This window comes from Pelobates fuscus, chromosome 3 (assembly GCF_036172605.1).
Source record: "Pelobates fuscus isolate aPelFus1 chromosome 3, aPelFus1.pri, whole genome shotgun sequence".
Classification (NCBI taxonomy): domain Eukaryota; kingdom Metazoa; phylum Chordata; class Amphibia; order Anura; family Pelobatidae; genus Pelobates; species Pelobates fuscus.
The window spans coordinates 26,862,737-26,881,513 of NC_086319.1; the positions used below are offsets into that span (position 1 = coordinate 26,862,737).

The 18,777-nt window shown below is 39.8% G+C and overlaps 1 protein-coding gene across 7 annotated transcripts in view; it reads left to right on the forward strand.

Moving 5' to 3' along the window:
- The window catches only part of CADPS2 (calcium dependent secretion activator 2), a 416,067-nt gene that overhangs the window by 364,777 nt on the left and 32,513 nt on the right, over positions 1–18,777 (forward strand). For 6 of the 7 annotated variants that reach the window (XM_063446829.1, XM_063446831.1, XM_063446824.1 and 3 more), the window contains one exon: positions 1,715–1,822. In XM_063446829.1, the coding sequence (XP_063302899.1) occupies positions 1,715–1,822 (108 nt within the window). Of the gene's footprint in view, positions 1–1,714; positions 1,823–18,777 lie in introns of those variants that run through there. The other variant, XM_063446828.1, reaches the window with a different exon arrangement.

Here is an 18,777-nt window from a genome sequence, read left to right on the forward strand (position 1 = left end):
GACAGTAGGTCCCCCCCTCATTATTTTTCTGGCCCCCACCCACCGCGCAGGGGTGCGGGCCAGGGGGGGAGGACAGTAGGTCCCCCCACCACTGTGTATCAGGGTCCCTGAGGACAGGTGTCAATCCATATCTGCCAAGTAACCCTATGTAGGGGGAACAGTCCCTTTTCTGCTCTGTCAGTGTGTATCAGGGATCCTTAGGATAGGTGTAAATCCATATCTGCCAAGTGGCCCTATGTAGGGGGAACAGTCCCTATTCTGCTCTGTGTCAGTGTGTATCAGGGATCCTTAGGATAGGTGTCAATCCATATCTGCCAAGTGACCCTATGCAGGGGGAACAGTCCCTATTCTGCTCTGTGTCAGTGTCTGGGGGGAGTATCTGCAGTAACACAGGGTGTCTGGAGGGAGTATCTGCAGTAACACAGGGTGTCTGGGGGGAGTATCTGCAGTAACACAGAGTGTCTGGAGGGAGTATCTGCAGTAACACAGAGTGTCTGGAGGGAGTATCTGCAGTAACACAGAGTGTCTGGAGGGAGTATCTGCAGTAACACAGCGTGTCTGGAGGGAGTATCTGCAGTAACACAGAGTGTCTGGAGGGAGTATCTGCAGTAACACAGAGTGTCTGGAGGGAGTATCTGCAGTAACACAGTGTCTGGGGGGAGTATCTGCAGTAACACAGAGTGTCTGGAGGGAGGATCCGCAGTAACACAGAGTGTCTGGAGGGAGGATCCGCAGTAACACAGAGTTTCTGGAGGGAGGATCCGCAGTAACACAGAGTGTCTGAGGGGAGTATCTGCAGTAACACAGTGTGTCTGAGGGGAGTATCTGCAGTAACACAGTGTGTCTGGAGGGAGTATCTGCAGTAACACAGTGTCTGGGGGGAGTATCTGCAGTAACACAGAGTGTCTGAGGGGAGTATCTGCAGTAACACAGTGTGTCTGGGGGGAGTATCTGCAGTAACACAGTGTCTGGAGGGAGTATATGCAGTAACACAGTGTCTGGGGGGAGTATCTGCAGTAACACAGAGTGTCTGGAGGGAGTATCTGCAGTAACACAGAGTGTCTGGGGGGAGTATCTGCTTGTAACATTTATATGCACTGAAAAAAAAAATGAATGCAGCTTCCGAATGAATCTTAAATGGATGCTGTCCAGGAGGTGGGAGGGTCTGGAAGGGAGGGTCTGCTGCTGATTGGCTGGAATGTGTCTGCTGAAAGTTAGGTACAGGGTCAAAGTTTACTCAATGATGACAAATAGGGGGCGGACCGAACATCGCATATGTTCGCCCGCCACCGCGAACACGCTATGTTCGCCAGGAACTATTCGCCAGCGAACCGTCCGGGACATCACTATTTATAGATTATATAGTTAGTTTTATATTATTTTATGCCGCGAAATATGTCCTGTTTATACGCAATTATTGATTTTACAGTTCTTGCATTATTTGCTGAATGCTATCTAGTGAATTATACTTTCTTTTTTTTACCAAGGTTTTGTGCTTATCACGTGATTTTACTACTTGTTGTTAAAGTCAATTCATCTTCCTCTTCAGGAATACTGAAGGGTTGTAGTGCATTTGCACAAGTCAATACAATTGTTAACATGCTTTCTGTTCTATTATATTTGTTTACATGAAACTGTACTTATCCATCTTCAATGTCTTCGGAATACAACAAAAATGCTTACAGTGCAATTTGTTATTGTTTGTATTTTATAGAAACCAGGACTGGACCTTGCTGATACATACATCTCATTTGTTCGACAAAATCAAGATATTTTAAGAGAAAAGGTTAATGAAGAAATGTACATAGAAAAGCTCTTTGATGTAAGTAACTACACTTGATAGTTGTGGTGTTTGAGTTAAAGAGCATAGATGGCCTTGCAAATGATGAGGTCCGTTTACTGGACACCAACCGGCTGTTGAATGTTTCTAATTTTTCTAAATTTGGATGCCTTAACTGGAGCATTGAGTATCCCTAAAATAGCTCACCTATAGGTTAGTCCCATTTAGGTCTTAATAAGTGTTATTTCATTTGTTTCTTTTTTGCATATCAGGCCAATTCCACCCAGAAAATTAAACAACTTTAATAAAGAGCATTCAGTGAGCTGTTAATATGTTAGGCCTGTATTTTACACTCCTTTGTCTTCAGAGAATTAGCTAGCATCTCTGATAGATGGGCTGTGAATTAAATTCACTTCGGTGAATTTATGTAAGCCAACATGAGCAGTTTACCCTTCCTATTAAGAACTTTTTAAAGTTGGGTCTGTTGAAGACATGATTTTAAATATAGCAGAACCTTTTAAAAATGAGATTGTAGAAAACCCCCAATTCTTTAGAAATTGGATTGGCTGAGATCATCAAGATTGATCAACTCAGCCATGGAGGCAAGGCCAACCAAGGCAAGACCAGCACGACAATGGAGAAAAGGTAAGTGTAATACCTGTTTGTACTCCTAACATTATAGTGTTCCTTTATTATATGCAGCTTGTCTTTATTTCCTTTCAAAATACATAATGAGCACATATTAACACATTGTACCAATGCCAATGTATTCTCCATTTAATCACAGAAAGCTGAACAGATGCACCATGTCTTTTAATGACCTCTTAGCAATACTTGATGAATGCGATGATCTACTGAAAGCATAGTATTTCTAGTGCGTAGATTTCATGTGAATGATTATCAGAGCTCATTTTGAATACTTATAGCAATTCAAACTAGAAAACGAATGCGTTCATGATCAGTCACTTCTCGCTACATGTCAGAACACTCACAAGCAAACGGTTACAGGCAGCAAACTATTATAGGAAGATAAATGCTGATAGAACTTCAGAATTTTAACGAATTTCATACAATGCCACAAATCTAATTACGGGACTATGCAACAATTAATATTGTAACTATATATTGTGACATTTTTACATAGTTGTCTAGGTAAAAAAAAAAAAAAGAAAGATTAAATCTATGTGTACCCTGATTTAATTACATTATCAACATGAGACTGAAAGACCAGTCCGAATAATATTTGTATTGATTATAAATAACATTTAATTGCAGTAAATATTGGAATAATCCTTCAAGATTGTTCAATTTTGAAACTAGTAGGAATTTTTTGTGTGCGTTTTTCTTCCAATCTTTGCTCCTACTTTAATACGTTAAAGATACTTTATAATAAGAATGCTTTAATAGACCTCCAAGGTTCTAAGTGCTGCTTTTATCGTTGGATTAGTAATAGATCAGGACTGGCTGAAACGTGTAAACAATTTCTCAAAGAAACCTAAAAATAGTCGCCATGTCACTTTTAAAAATAGTAGATTTAATTTTTTTTTAAAATATTTTTATTTTAATTTTCCAATTTTTTTCTGATTAGGATAATGACCGGGTTTATTTTATTCAAATCTCCACAATAAATAAATAAATTGTAGAAATTAAAATATGTATACTATCTTGCGGAAATCTATAATGCTTGTGTTGCAAAGAATTACATTTAAAAAAAAGTTCCTTAAGCCCATATATAGTCGGGCTGTATTTTTGTTTTCTTTTAAATTTATGGCTGTTCCCAGATCTGCTTCGTCTGATACCATTCGTGGTGTTCAGACACTCCAGCTGGCTGAGAGACTAACACAAACAAGGAAAAGCAAAGTATTTTAAATGTGAGTTTTCTTTATATCATGTTGTAAATAGACATGTGTGAAACATTTTTGAAAAGTGAGAAAAATATTCATGAACACCACGTTTAGTGTCAGTACACTTCGCCATATGACACGAACAAACATAAAGTGCATTTACTGACTCAATAAGACAGATGTCACAAGGCCTATCGAATGCTGAATAGGCAGCATGACAGCCACGCACTCTAGACCTTCGGCACCTTGATGCCTGCAGGGCTACGAAACCATGCTAAATGTTCTACTCACCGGGAATAGACTGTAAAAAAATTATGGAAAAATACAATATGTGGACTAAATGCAATAAGATCTGCAAATGTAGGACGACTGTAAATGGAAACTATAATAATGCCGTTAGACTTATATATGTTTGGGAGGTTCATTATACATCTGACTTATGTAAATAATGCTAACCGTTTATGTTTATTTTTTTTTCCTCTTGGATTTAAGCCATTTTCGGTGCATTCATTAATGTGTTCACTGTTTTTGCTGGATTTATTTGAGCCAGAAAGTTTTGTGCTGCATAATTTCATAACTTTCATATCAAATTATGAATATTGATGTCAGTTTATTTATTTATAAACTATTTATAAACTATTTTACCAGGATGGATAAAATTATATAAATGAAGCCATAGAACGTTTAGTTTGTGAAACTAATATTGAGACTATGTGCAATGGATATTACTTTATAACAAGTGTATTTATGTTCTGTGAATGCATTGTTCATGCCCCCAAGAGTCACATTCCAGGAAACTAATATTAACCTCTTTTATGTCCTAATACTCCTCGTATAATTATCGGAATATGAAAGTATTTATTTATGTGTGTATGTACAATTCCCAGTTACCAAATTGATTTATGGTGTGGGGGTGATGAAGCCAGATTTTTCATTTTAATTTCCCTAACAAAACAATTATACCCCACACAGATTCACTTGTCAGCCAATCACAGTACTCGATTACGATGACATTTTTACTGACTGATTCTGTAATTAGGCCCAATATAATTGTTAGACTTGTGCATTGCGGAAAGATTCAGTTTGGCTGGATCTGTCTGGCCAACATTATTATAATTTTCTTTTTTATTCGGTTGACAAAATGTCGTTGTTTCAGCTCGTCCAAATTTCATTAATATAAACAATTTAGAAAAACAATTTTGAATGAACCACAAAGGTGAAAAAAATCACCTATTACTCTACTGCAAAATAGATATACAATATTTATATGGATGTATATATATTTTCCAGCACCATGAGACTCAATTTTGACAGACTGTCAAGATGCCTTCAAATATTTATTGTAATAAAAACAACAATGTAAAACAATGTAAAGCAAAACATTAATAACGGCTTAAATTTAGCAGTATGGTGAACAGTGTCGTCTTCCAAGACGCGTTTCAGCTTCTTCAATCGGTTCAGCTTTTTTGTTTTTAAATATGCACGGCCCTCTGTCCTCATGGTCACATGTCTGTGTTTAATCCAATGCACTGTGGGCTTTGATCTTCGTTTCTGCCCTTATCCGTGGCTTCCATAAATGACATTGCGCCACATAACGGCACTTCATTTCCGGACACTGCTGAGCATTGTCAATGGCATTATATTCTTGCGTGTCTGTTGCCATAGTGATGCATCAAAACAGTGAAGATCACCGAGGGATAAGTAAAGAGATATAGTCTATTTTTGATACAACTAAGTAGTAAAATGTACTGAATGCACATGTGTGAACAATGATGACTTCACTATCCTAGTCAGTGGGGGCGCTAGATGCTGTTGAGTGAGTATGTGTACTGTGTAGCTGTCGCATTTAAAATGACTGAGCGAGTAGAGCAATGAATCTGCATCAAATTTTGCGTTAAGCGTGAACATTCCTTTTCGGAAACTAGTGAGGATGATTCAGAAGGCATTCATGGGCAATGCAATGGGCGCAGAGAAAATAAAACTGTGGCAGAAATGCTTCAAATATGGTCAAGCATCTATCAAAATATTTGGCGCCCTGTGACTTCTGGCTTTTCCAAAACTAAAATCACCTTTGAAAGGGAAGAGATTTCAGATCGTCGATGAGATTCAGGTAAATACAACAAGGCAACTGATGGCGATTCCAACAAAGGATTTTGCAGAGTGTTTTGAACAGTGGAAGAGATGCTGGGAGAACTGTGTGAGGTCCCAAGGTGCCTACTTTGAAGGGGATGAGGTGTGTACAATGTTTCTTGTATCTTGTTTCTTCTTCAATAAATGTCTAATTTTCATATTACATGGCAGACAGTGTGTGTGTCAAGCAATATACATAAAATGCTGCATAGGATGTAAAAGAGTAATGTATACAGAATAACTCAAAAATACATATAAATAAAAGTATATATATAAAAAGGGGACAACCAATAAAATCTAATAATCTTGATATTAGTTTCTATAAAAAAAAGTCCTATTTCAAAGTTTATATTTAAACTACAAGGTTGTACTTAAATTAAAAGTCCACTTCTTTTCTGATTGGCGTATTTCTTAGATCTATCGTCTCCTTTCCCATTACCTAAAACTTTTTGTATACCTAAAACTTGGAGGCCTTTAGGCCTTTATGTGCAGATTTAAAATGTTGCAACACACTGTTTTTTTTATATATTTCTGGTGTGGTCCTCTACTAGAGTGTGTAATGCTTGTTTAGAATGGCCTACGTAATGAAGCCCAAAGGGACATATTAGTAGGTAAATTACATTGGTCAAGTGGCATGTGATCAATTTTTTTATTTTAAACACTTTACTTTTATGTGTGTATCATTAAATTCAGGGACGTGGTGTTTTTTTGTTATCTGTCTTTTTACATGCTACGCATGTCCCACATCCATAAAAAAAAACTACTTTTCTTTATTTAAACATTTAAAACAACTCTGGGGTTTTCTAGTAAAATTTCAAATAACATCGAATCTTCTCTAAGTATTGGCCAGCTTCTTTTCAATTGTTTTCAATTTATAAACGCTTTCATTATAATCAAAAAAAATAGGCATATCTCCTGTTTTACTTTGTATCTCTTTCTATTGATATATTTTTTCCTTACGGTAGATTTGTTTGTAGTTTTTGTCTAACATAGATTTAGCGTATCCTTTACTTTCAAAACAAACCTTTATTTGAGATGACTGACTGGTGAAGATGTCCAGATCTGTACAATTTCTTCTAAGTTTAAGCAATTGTGATCTTGGAACTATCCTCAACCAGGGAGCAAAATGGCAGCTAGATAATCAAATGTAACTATTAACATCTACTGCTTTAAAATATGCACTGGATTTGATTCTTATGAGGTCTACATGAATATTAAGATCCAAAAAGATAACCACATTTTTTACTGAAATTAACTGTTAATGAAATTCCCCAGTCTTTAGGATTTAAATGTTAATAAAACTATGTAGACTATTATTTGAGCCTTTCCCAACAAAAAACAAATCATCCATGTAACGTGGATGTGTAAGTAACGTGTAACGTAAGTGATAGATGACCAGGTTTTGCACCCAATCATGTCCCTGATAGACATGTCGATGTTCCCAATACTCCATAAATAGATTGACGTAACTGGGTGCAAACCTGGTCCCCATTGCCATCCCACAGGTCTGGAGAAAAAAATATCTCCATTTAAATTAAAAGTAATTATTAAATAAAATCAATTAGATCCCCTTTATAATAAAATAAAAGACTGATATTCAAAGAAAAAAAAATATTTACTTCACATGTAGGCTCTAATATACGTGAGTGTAATTCCACCTTGTTTTAAACACCAAAACATTTAAAATAAGTATACGCTATTTTTTCTGTTTGTCTTTATTTTTTATATACACTTTGAGTGGTGTTTACCCTAACAAGATGCAAAGTATAAGCATCATTATCTAGCACTCCAATAAACTTTTAGGTATTTATCACTTATATTTAATTTCAACTATTTTGGGTTCACACTGTATTTCTTCTTTTTGGGAGGGATCTATACATAGTTTTGCAACAAAGTTTAACGTGTTTTAATAATCTGAGTTAATGTGTGAAAAAATTATTTTATAAAAGCTTTGATGCCCTGCAGGGGTTATAATAAACATCATTCCAGCTGGCACACTTACAAAATAATGAATCCATATTAACAAATTCTGTTTTGATTTGATCGGCCTGTAAATCTGTCAGCAAATGTTTTCCATTACGTTAGTAATCTGGAACTGTTAAAATAATATTATTCTAAAATAAAGAGGCAGCAATGAAGAACTCTCTCAATAACTGTACAATCATATTTTAGATGTCATTGGCATGTTCCTTAAATGACATCTGTGTGTTAAGTGCTGGTATCTCCCCTTTGCCATTAGATAGATAGAAATAGCATAAATCAAACATTAAATTAAACAGGTAAATATGTTTAACAGATTAGAAATGTTTAACAAAGTAAAACATGTATTAGCATTTTGGTGTAAATGCCACTCAGAGGAGGCAGGGCAATGGGTTAGATTCTCCCCTAGCCGCTAGCATACAGTGTTTGTGTGATTCAGCCTCACAACACATCACTCCTGCTGATTAAAAGCAACTTGAGTTGTGTTGGAGTGTTAGCTGAGCACTGTAAGAGTGAAGCAGCGGGCAGGAATTGCTCAGGGTTTGAGTTTATGCTTGAGTAAGTGGATCACAATGTCCCCCAAGCCTGGACTAGCACATTGAGAACTGCCAGGCTAGGGTAAGAATGTATGATGCAGCGGTGAAGTTACTGCTGGGTGAGATGAGACAATGTTGTCCTTAGAATTAGGGGAGACAGAGTTTGCATTATTTAGGTATGCCCAGATTTCTATGAAAGCTTCCACATGATGCACAGGCTACAGTGATGGGGGTTGCAGGAATGTATGAAATCACACCTTCTGACCCTGAGATATTCCATCTGTCAAACCCAAATATGACATGCACAGTGTGAATAGGACATTACACAGCGAGATCCTTGAGTTTTGTGTTCAAAGAAAGGTCATTGTTTTGTATTTCCCCCCTCCCCCCACCAGGCTAAATGTTGCCAGCCTCCCCTGGCATCAGCCTATAAACAATTATACTCCAAACAAATGAACCTCACAGCCTTTCATCAGGTTTATAAACTGTATTAGTACACCAGGCAACATAAAATACTATCGACAGTGGTAAGTCCCCTCCCCACCTTTCTCCACTTATATATTTTCTCATTATTAATATTATGTAGTGCCCATAGACAGAGGCTAATCCCAATGTGTGTAAAGAGGGAGGCACACTAGAATGTTCATTAAACTTATAGCTGGAAATCTTGCTGGATTATCTTGGCTCCAAAAGAGCCTACTGTCCTGCCTTAATAAATCTTAATGGAGGAAACTAGTTTGACAAGTCCACTATTGTTTGGGTAAGTTACATTGGCTTAAATGGAGCCTACCAAATAACCCTAAATAAAGAAATGGAACCCATATAGAAAGATTGTAAGTGAGAATTATGCTAAGTGCTACTCCATGCGTAAAATGTCACCCACCAGGTGGAAGTGCAGTGGTGATAAGTGTACCTCCCCTGCATTATTCACATCTAAAAATCATGCAATAACATTTACTGAGCTGACGGATCAAGGAAAGGACACTTGACTAGATCTGAACTCAAAAAGTATATTGTGGACTTAAAGGGACACTATAGTCACCAGAAGAACTACGGTTTATTCGATTTCTTCTGTTGAGTACAATCATTCCCTTCAGGCTTTTTGCAGTAAACAATGTTTTTTTCAGAGAAAATGCAGGGTTTACATTAAAGGACCACTATAGTGCCAGCAAAACATACTCATTTTCCTGGCACTATAGTGCCCTGAGGGTGCCCACACCCTCAGGGACCCCCTCCCGCCGGGCTCTGGAGAGAGGAAAGGGTTAAACACTTACCTTTCTCCAGCGCCGGGCGGGGAGCTCTCCTCCTCCTCTCCGCCTCCGATCCTCCCTTTCGGCTGAATGCGCATGCGCGGCAAGAGCTGCGCGCGCATTCAGCTGGTCGCATAGGAAAGCATTTACAATGCTTTCCTATGGACGCTTGCGTGCTCTCACTGTGATTTTCACAGTGAGAATCACACAAGCGCCTCTAGCGGCTGTCAATGAGACAGACACTAGAGGATTTGGAGGCTGGATTAACCCTATTATAAACATAGCAGTTTCTCTGAAACTGCTATGTTTATAAAACAAAGGGTTAATCCTAGCGGGACCTGGCACCCAGACCACTTCATTAAGCTGAAGTGGTCTGGGTGCCTAGAGTGGTCCTTTAAAGCCTAGGTATACCTCCCCTGGACACTCCTCAAATGGCTGCTAGAGGGGTTTCCTTGGGCCATGCTGCACAGTGTGACTGCCATTCAGTGCCTCTGCCCTCCGCATGGAGACACTGAACATTCCTCCTAGAGATGCATTCATTCTATGCATCTCTATAAGGAGATGCTGATTGCCCAACTCTGACTTTTATTTGTGCTCAGGGCCGTCTTTAATAGTGATTGGACCCTGGGCAAGCATTTGCTTGGGCCCCCTGGACCCTGCTGCCCTCCCACTCCCTGGCATGCAATCATGCCTTACACTCCAACCCAGTGGCGGAACTAATGCAGAGAAGCCCTGGTACAAGAAAGTTGTTTGGGCCTCCCCCTCTAGCACAAGAGTGGCGAGAAGATACATCCCCATCTGTCATACAACTCCCACAATGCTATGCTAGCTGGGGATCTATACTTTGCCCATTCTTGTAGGGTTGTATTTGTGTGCAGTGTTTGTGCATTTGAATGTAAGCCTGTTTTTGTATAGAGTATATGTGTGCATGTAGAGGTGTATTTGTATGTACTATTACAATTGGAATGCAGAGGTGTACTTGTGTGTAGTGTTTGCGTTTGAATGCAGTGGTGTGTGTTTGAATGTATGGTTGACTTTTAAATGCAGGTGTGCAACTGTGAATTGGTGTATGCATATCATTTTGGCATTTTAATACTGGGTTTTGTTAGTATGTAATATTTGCCTTCAGGGTTGTTATAGGATGTAGTGTTGTCTTCTAAACATTTGTGTATAGTATTGGTGTTTGAGTAAAGGGTGTGTTTTATATATAATTTTGGAGTTTGAAATCAGGGGTGTGTTTGTCTGTAATGTTTGTGTTATCAGGGATGTGTTTGCATGTTGTTTTTGATTGCTGGGATGTATACACATACACAGTTACATACACATCAACACACATATAAACATACTGACACATGCACATACCTTGACATACAGATACACACACTGGCACATGCACACAAATTCTGATATGCACACTGGCACATAAACACTCAGATACACACCGACACAGTTACACACTGGCACACACATACACACAGATACACACTCTGACATACATGTGATCATTTTTATGTTTGCAGCAGGGCAGAAGCAAAGAGTTGGAGGAGGCACAAAGCTGGTAAATGCTGATGCTGCTGTGGCAAGGCAAGCTGGTACTGTTATATGTAATGCACAACAAAAAAAGTTATTAAAACATAAAATAAACACTGTGCTTAAATGCAACTGCAGCAATAATTAAACTCATCTAAACAAAAAAAAAAAGCAGTGAGTGGGGGCACATAGTAGAAAGGCAGTGAGTGGGGGCACAGGGTAAAAAAAAGCAGTGAGGGGGGAAGGGAGGAGCAGTGAGTGGGGGCACCGAGAAGCAGTAAGTGGGGGAAAGCAGGGCAGGGGCAGAGAGTGGGGGCATAGAGAAGAGAAGTAGTGAGTGGGGGAAGGCAGGGCAGGGGCAGAGAGTGGGGGCACCGAGAAGAGAAGAAGTGAGTGGGGAAGGCAGGGCAGGGGCAGAGAGTGGGGGCATAGAGAAGAGAAGAAGTGAGTGGGGGAAGGCAGGGCAGGGGCAGAGAGAAGAGAAAAAGTGAGTGGGGAAGGCAGGGCAGGGCCAGAGAGCGGGGGCACAGAGAAGAGAAGAAGTGAGTGGGGGAAGGCAGGGCAGGGGCAGAGAGTGGGGGCACAGAGAAGAGAAGTGAGTGGGGGAAGGCAGGGCAGGGGCAGAGAGTGGGGGCATAGAGAAGAGAAGAAGTGAGTAGGGAAAGGCAGGGCAGGGGCAGAGAGTGGGGGCACAGAGAAGAGAAGTGAGTGGGGAAGGCAGGGCAGGGGCAGAGAGGAGAGAAAAAGTGAGTGGGGAAGGCAGGGCAGGTGCAGAGAGTGGGGGCACAGAGAAGAGAAAAGTGAGTGGGGAAGGCAGGGCAGGTGCAGAGAGTGGGGGCACAGAGAAGAGAAAAGTGAGTGGGGAAGGCAGGGCCAGAGAGTGGGGGCACAGAGAAGATAAGCAGTAAGTGGGGGAAATCAGGGCAGGAGCATTGAGTGGGGTGGTTTTTCTAAAAACTATCCTAGCTGCAGCCATTCACCCAGAAGGAGAGGATCAGGGACTGGATACACTTACCTTCAACTCAGCTTAGTGCTGGCTGAGGCTGATGGGAGTGGGGATGAGCAGCAGCTCATTCCTGCCTCTCCTCCCCATGCTGCTACCTGCTGCTGCCTCCTTCCTCCCGCGGTGCTCTCTTCTGAAGCTGGGAGGAAGTGATCGGCTGTCACTTCCACCCAGCCAGCTAATACTACAGGGGCCCGGTCGGCTCTTAAAGGGCCATGGCACCCCACCGGGTCCCTGTTCAGAGATACCCATCGGGTGGCCCTAAATGCATGAGCCACTTGATAGGCCCCTCCAAATTGTTGTGGGCAGTGTGGGCCCACAGGGCAGCTGCTTTGGGCCCCCCAGGAGTAACTGGGCCCGGGGCAGCTGCCCCTTTTGCCCTGTGTTAAAGACGGCCCTGTTTGTGCTGACTCTGCCCTTGATCTGCCTCCTTGACAGTCTCAGCCAATCCTATGGGGAAGCATTGTGATTGGCTCACAGAATCACTTCTTATGATGTCAGCCAAGCAGGCAGGGGTAGAGCCAGTAGCTGCAGACTTGAATAAAAGTAAGATTTTACTATATTTAGGGATGCAAGAGAAGGCCAGGGGGAAAGGGGTAGATGGTGGATTTAACACTATAGGGTCAGGAATACATGTTTGTGTTCCTGACCCTATAGTGTTGTTTTAAAGGTTAACTGTTACTTCTCTGGAATTTACACAATTGACTAAAATATAAAAAAATCATCTAGAGGTTATGTTAAAGGGACACTATAGTCACTTGAACAACTTTAGCTTAATGAAGCAGTTTTGGTGTATAGAACATGCCCCTGCAGCCTCCCTGCTAAATCCTCTGCCATTTAGGAGTTAAATCCCTTTGTTTATGAACCCTAGTCACACCTCCCTGCATGTGACTTGCACAGCCTTCCATAAACACTTCCTGTAAAGAGAGCCCTATTTAGGCTTACTTTATTGCATGTTCTGTTTAATTAAGATTTTCTTATCCCCTGCTATGTTAATAGCTTGCTAGACCCTGCAAGAGCCTCCTGTATGTGATTAAAGTTCAATTTAGAGATTGAGATACAATTATTTAAGGTAAATTACATCTGTTTGAACGTGAAACCAGTTTTTTTTTCATGCAGGCTCTGTCAATCATAGCCAGGGGAGGTGCCTAGGGCTGCATAAACAGAAACAAAGTGATTTAACTCCTAAATGACAGTGAATTGAGCAGTGAAATTGCAGGGGAATGATCTATACACCAAAACTGCTTTATTTAGCTAAAGTAATTTAGGTGACTATAGTGTTCCTTTAAGGTTTACATTGGAGGCTCCATTTTCGTTTAAATGTATGTTAAAGATTTGTAAATGCCGCCACAGTCCAGCTCAGACACGGAAAAGCCAGGACAAACATTGCTAATGAAGAGGTGAAATGGAAGCATTGTTTAATTTCCACTTTTCTCTGTATTCTTTATCTAGTAAATTGAAAAGAACAGCGCTTCTAACAAGGATTTACATGGCCCCAAGCTGGTGGCATCCAGTCCTGGATAAAGGGATGTGGATTTATATACCTATATTACCTATACATACCTATATTTTTCACACCTCTCAAACGTATATTAGTTCTATATAGGGATAGGTAAACACAATATTGAAATTCCTGGTGAGTGATCGCTCCCCTATAGTTGAATGGAAAAGGAGAGCAGCTTGACCATGCAGCACTCTAGATGTTGTGAACTACATCTCCCATAATGCTTTTACAGCCGCAATGCTGGCAAAGATCATGGGAGATATATTTCACAACATCTGGAGTGCAGCATTAGCATGCACTCACTATACCTAGGCTCACCTACCATATAGGAGAGAGATGGGTGCTCTATGTGCTGCCGGTGCATTACAATGTGTTTTATAGATGTGGATAAGAGATGGGAGCTGCGTATAACATGAGTTTGAGAATAGTTACCATTATAATATCCATTTCTGCTTAAGATATAATGAACAAAAAATGGACCTTATGTGACTTAGTGATTACGCCCTACAGTATTGCTTTTTTCATTGCTTAGTATTTAAAACCTTTCACTATAGTGACAACATGTGCAAATAACACCCTACAAACTCTGTCCTGCAGTTTGTGGTATGGTAGTATATGGAGGCGGGGGGAGAAATGATTGTCGGTAGGTAGTTTGTTTATTTTTTAAAGTTTAACAGTACGTATTCTGGAGATGTTTTCCTCCAAACATCTAATCAAAATGGACCTTCTATTGGATGTGTGAGTATTATTCCTTCCTTCTGGAGCATAGTAAGTCACTGTTATAAAGTTATAAAATGCACAGACTTTGTATACATTGTTTCTTAGGTCAATTAGATAAAGCGTGCTTTTACATATCCTTCCCCTTCCGCCTCCTCTTCTAAACGCTAGTTAGGCTTCGTTCTAGAACAGATTTACTCTTTATAATTCTTTAATAAACAAATGATTAAACATAAAGACTCAGTTTTCTCACAATCTCAATGCATGCATTATATTAAATCTCTAAAATTTATAATAGAGTATTTCAGATTTCAGACTTTTTGGTAAGGTAGACGTTACACTGGAAAGATACACTGAAATAGTGTTAACAGATGTGTCAATAATTGGGATTCTCATCTTTTGCACAAGTTTATATTCTTCTTACATAGCTTTACATACTATCGTACTGAATTTGCATATTAGTAGATACGGTTTGCATGTAGCAATTTATCAGGTCACTACTCCATATTAATTCTCCTTGACCTCTCTGCTGCCTTTGACACAGTTGATCATTCTCTCCTCCTTCAAACTCTTCAATCACTCGGTCTCTGTGACTCTGTCCTCTCTTGGTTTTCCTCCTATCTCTCCCAACGCTCATTTAGTGTCTCCTTTTCCAAGGATACCTCCTCCCCTCGCCCTGTCTCGGTTGGAGTTCCCCAAGGCTCTGTCCTTGGTCCCCTTCTATTTTCTCTTTATACTGCCTCTCTTGGAAAACTTATTGCCTCTTTTGGATTCAACTACCACCTGTACGCTGATGACACTCAGATATACCTCTCCTCACCGGACCTCTCCCCGGCCGTCCTGCAACGTGTCACTGCTTGCCTCTCTTCCATCTCTGACTGGATGTCGTCACGCTTTCTCAAACTTAACTTCTCTAAAACTGAACTCCTTGTCTTTCCTCCTCCTAATACTGATCCTCCTCTCTCACTCTCCCTTCAAGTCAGTGATATCCACCTAAGTCCATCCCTACAAGCGCGCTGTCTTGGCGTCATACTTGACTCTGGTCTCACCTTTGAGTCTCACATCCAGTTTGTTGCCAAGTCCTGTAGGTTCCAACTCAAAAACATAGCCCGCATCTGCCCCTTTCTTACGCAAGATGCTACCAAGGAGCTTGTCCATGCTCTAGTAATTTCCCGCATGGATTACTGTAACCCTCTCCTGATTGGTCTCCCCAAAAGCCGTACTGCCCCGCTACAGTCTGTAATGAATGCTGCAGCTAGACTGATTTTCCTATCCAGTCGGTCCTCTCACACCTCGCCCCTCTGCCAGTCCTTACATTGGCTCCCTGTATCCTATAGGAGTCAATTCAAAGTGCTAACCCATACATTTAAAGCACTGAACAATTCCAGCCCCTCTTATATCTCTTCACTGATCCAGAGGTATGCCCCTCCTCGTACCCTCCGCTCTGCCCGCGACCACCTCCTGACCGCTGCTCGCACCCGTACGGCCAACTCACGCTTGCAGGACTTCTCACGGGCGGCTCCTCTCCTATGGAATAACTTGCCTACTGCCATCAGACTCTCCCCTAGTCTTCAATCATTTAAGAAGGGCCTTAAATCCCATCTCTTCAGGAAAGCGTATGGCCTCCCAGAGTAATCTCTCCCTTACATACCTGTCTCTTGCTCTCCTATGGGATAGTGCTTTGCTCTCTCCTCCAGCTCTGCTTCACTCCTACTTGATATTTCCTATCCTAATGTTTCTAATACCCCACCTCCTATAGACTGTAAGCTCATTTGAGCAGGGTCCTCTTCAACCTATTATTCCTGTAAGTTTTCTTGTAATTGTCTTATTTATTGTTACATCCCCCCCTCTCAAAATATTGTAAAGCGCTACGGAATCTGTTGGCGCTATATAAATGGCAATAATAATAATAATAATAATCAGAGCTTTTAAAGTGATTTAAAAGTTTTAACATTTCCCCTCAATGTAGCCAAACTAAAGTCTTAAGGGACACTGTAGGCACCCAGACCACTTCAGCTAATTGAAGTGGTCTGGGTCATGTGACCCTTTTGCACGTAGCGCTGCAATGTAAAACATTGCAGTTCTAGAGAACGTTTCCAGAATCTAAAAGGACTTTTGGTACGGACCTCCAGCGTCGGATTTTTCTATAGGAAAGCATTGCATGCTTTCCGATGGGGAGGTCTAATGTGCGTGTGGCATTTTCCACGCATGCGCATTAGGTCTTCCCTGCCTGCTGATGTCGGTGCAGGAAGTGCGTGGGCAGAACCTGACCCAGTGCTGAGGGACATCGGCACTGGATTCAGGTAAGTGGCTGAAGGGGTTAGTGCAAACCATTATTAAATGCAACACCTTCAGCCCCGCGGGAGGCGGGCCTATAAACCCTAGTTTATGTTGTAGTACAGGAGAAGAAGAGCTCTCTCCATGGCGGAGAATGCTGACTAACCAGGAAACTTGGTTCATATTTATTTAATGTTTGGGCTGGTGAAGCATGATAGGAAATGTAGTTCAGTAACATCTGGATTGGAAAGGAGAGCAAGACAATGTTGCATTGGAATTAACTCCTAATTGATACGATTTAACATCATTAGCGTTTGTTTCAAATGTTTTATTGGGTTTGTACAAATATCATACATTACAATAATAATAAACATAATGATAATACATAAGATTAATAACAGTGAGTCTATAAAATTATTATAATAATACTTTTTTTTTAAATAAACAAATACATTTTATAATAAAGATTTAAAAAATGGGGAAAGAATAATAAATGGAAAAAGAAATTAAACAATAAAATAATTTTAACTATACAATCATCCATATAAAGTTACATATTTTTAGTCATTTAATATATCCTATTTACAAAATGAAATTTGTCCATTATGGCCAAAAAATTAATTTTTTATAAATGCACCCTTTCTGTTCGTGTTGCATATGTCATTGTTTTTACAAAAAACAAATAAAATATATAAAAAAAAATAAAAAAAATCCCAGAAAGAAATGGATAGCATTCCTGCTCCACCTTGTACCCTTATTCTCTAGTAATTGGCACGTGTAGCCTTGTATTTGTTTTTTGTTGGTTTTTTGTTTGTTTGTTTTGTGTGTTACTTTTGAAGTGGTTCATGTTCCGGATTGTTGCTGTTTTTAGTGGGTGGAACATGCAAAGGCAGAATTTCACCTATAATTTATTTATTTTAATTTTATTTTTTTTATTAATATCCAGAAGAAATCCGATAGGAGCATACCTAATTTAAAAAAAGAATAGGAATTCAACAAGTCAATATATTGCAGACTATTCATTGTCTCATTTCTTTGATAATTTAGAGTAATGGCAAAGAAGTATGTGCATTTCTCAGTAAGAGCCTTGAAATGTGATCAGTGCAGAAAATTATCATTTGGCAAGGATCCCGAAATACACATCTTTGCATGATGCACCTGGACACGTATGGCAAGCCTAGCAGATTCTGCTAATTGACAACACAGGCTTAAACAGGCACCTCATCTGCCAGTATAGTTCATAGCCTGTTGATGCTCAGCAGGTTTTTGGTGATGCTGCTTATTTTTCAATCCTAATGGGCTACTGCCCACCTAATTTTGTCTTATTGTCAGCCACTATTTACCACAGCTTGAAGCCCTCCCAGGAGGCAAAATTATTATCAAAGGATTAGTGAGATGTAGCCTTACAGCTCTGACATTCTGATTACTTGTCTAAGCCAGAACACTAATTAGCTGTGACTAATCAAGAAAAATGTCCCTGCCATAGAAAACCATTTAAAAGACCTAAGAAGTGGAAACGCTATTGAAAAGCTTGGGTATTGCTCACATTTACTGATGCTTGCTAAATTTACATTGTAGTTTGTTTTTTTCCAAGTAACCTTTAATTATACAGAGATTTCAGACCCCGCTTCCCCCCTTCTTTTTCAATAAAACTGACAACGATCAGAGTTACAGAGTTGATAGAACTATTGAAATATAGTGCAGGCAAGAGAGAGCGGATTATACAAATAGTGTCAGGTGTCAAAGTGTTCTAAGTAGTATTTTAAGTCCCCCTGAACTTTTTCTGAAGAAACGTTCCAATTATGGAATGTGTGTGCACGCTACAGGTTTGGGATGTTTGCATATATTTATTATGTTAGTGGCTTGTAAAAATATTTTTTTTATTTAAGTTCTTTATTAGGAGAAAAAGTGCTGCATTATAAATTTAAATACCTACGGAAGTGTCACTATAACAGTTTAAGCACAATAACAAAGTATAAAAGCACAACATTAGAAATACAATTTTGATACGCTCACCCTGCAGTAAGAGCCGATAGAGAACTGTGGGTTTAGACATTTACACCATCACCCGAAAACAATTAAAATGCAAAAATACAATTAAATGAATGAAATGCATATAAAAAACAGGGCTCATTGTTAAAAGACCGGAATTTACTAGAGTGATATGAGGTTAGTTTTATAAGCATTATTAAATGCAAAACATTGTCTCATTGGCATCAAATGAAT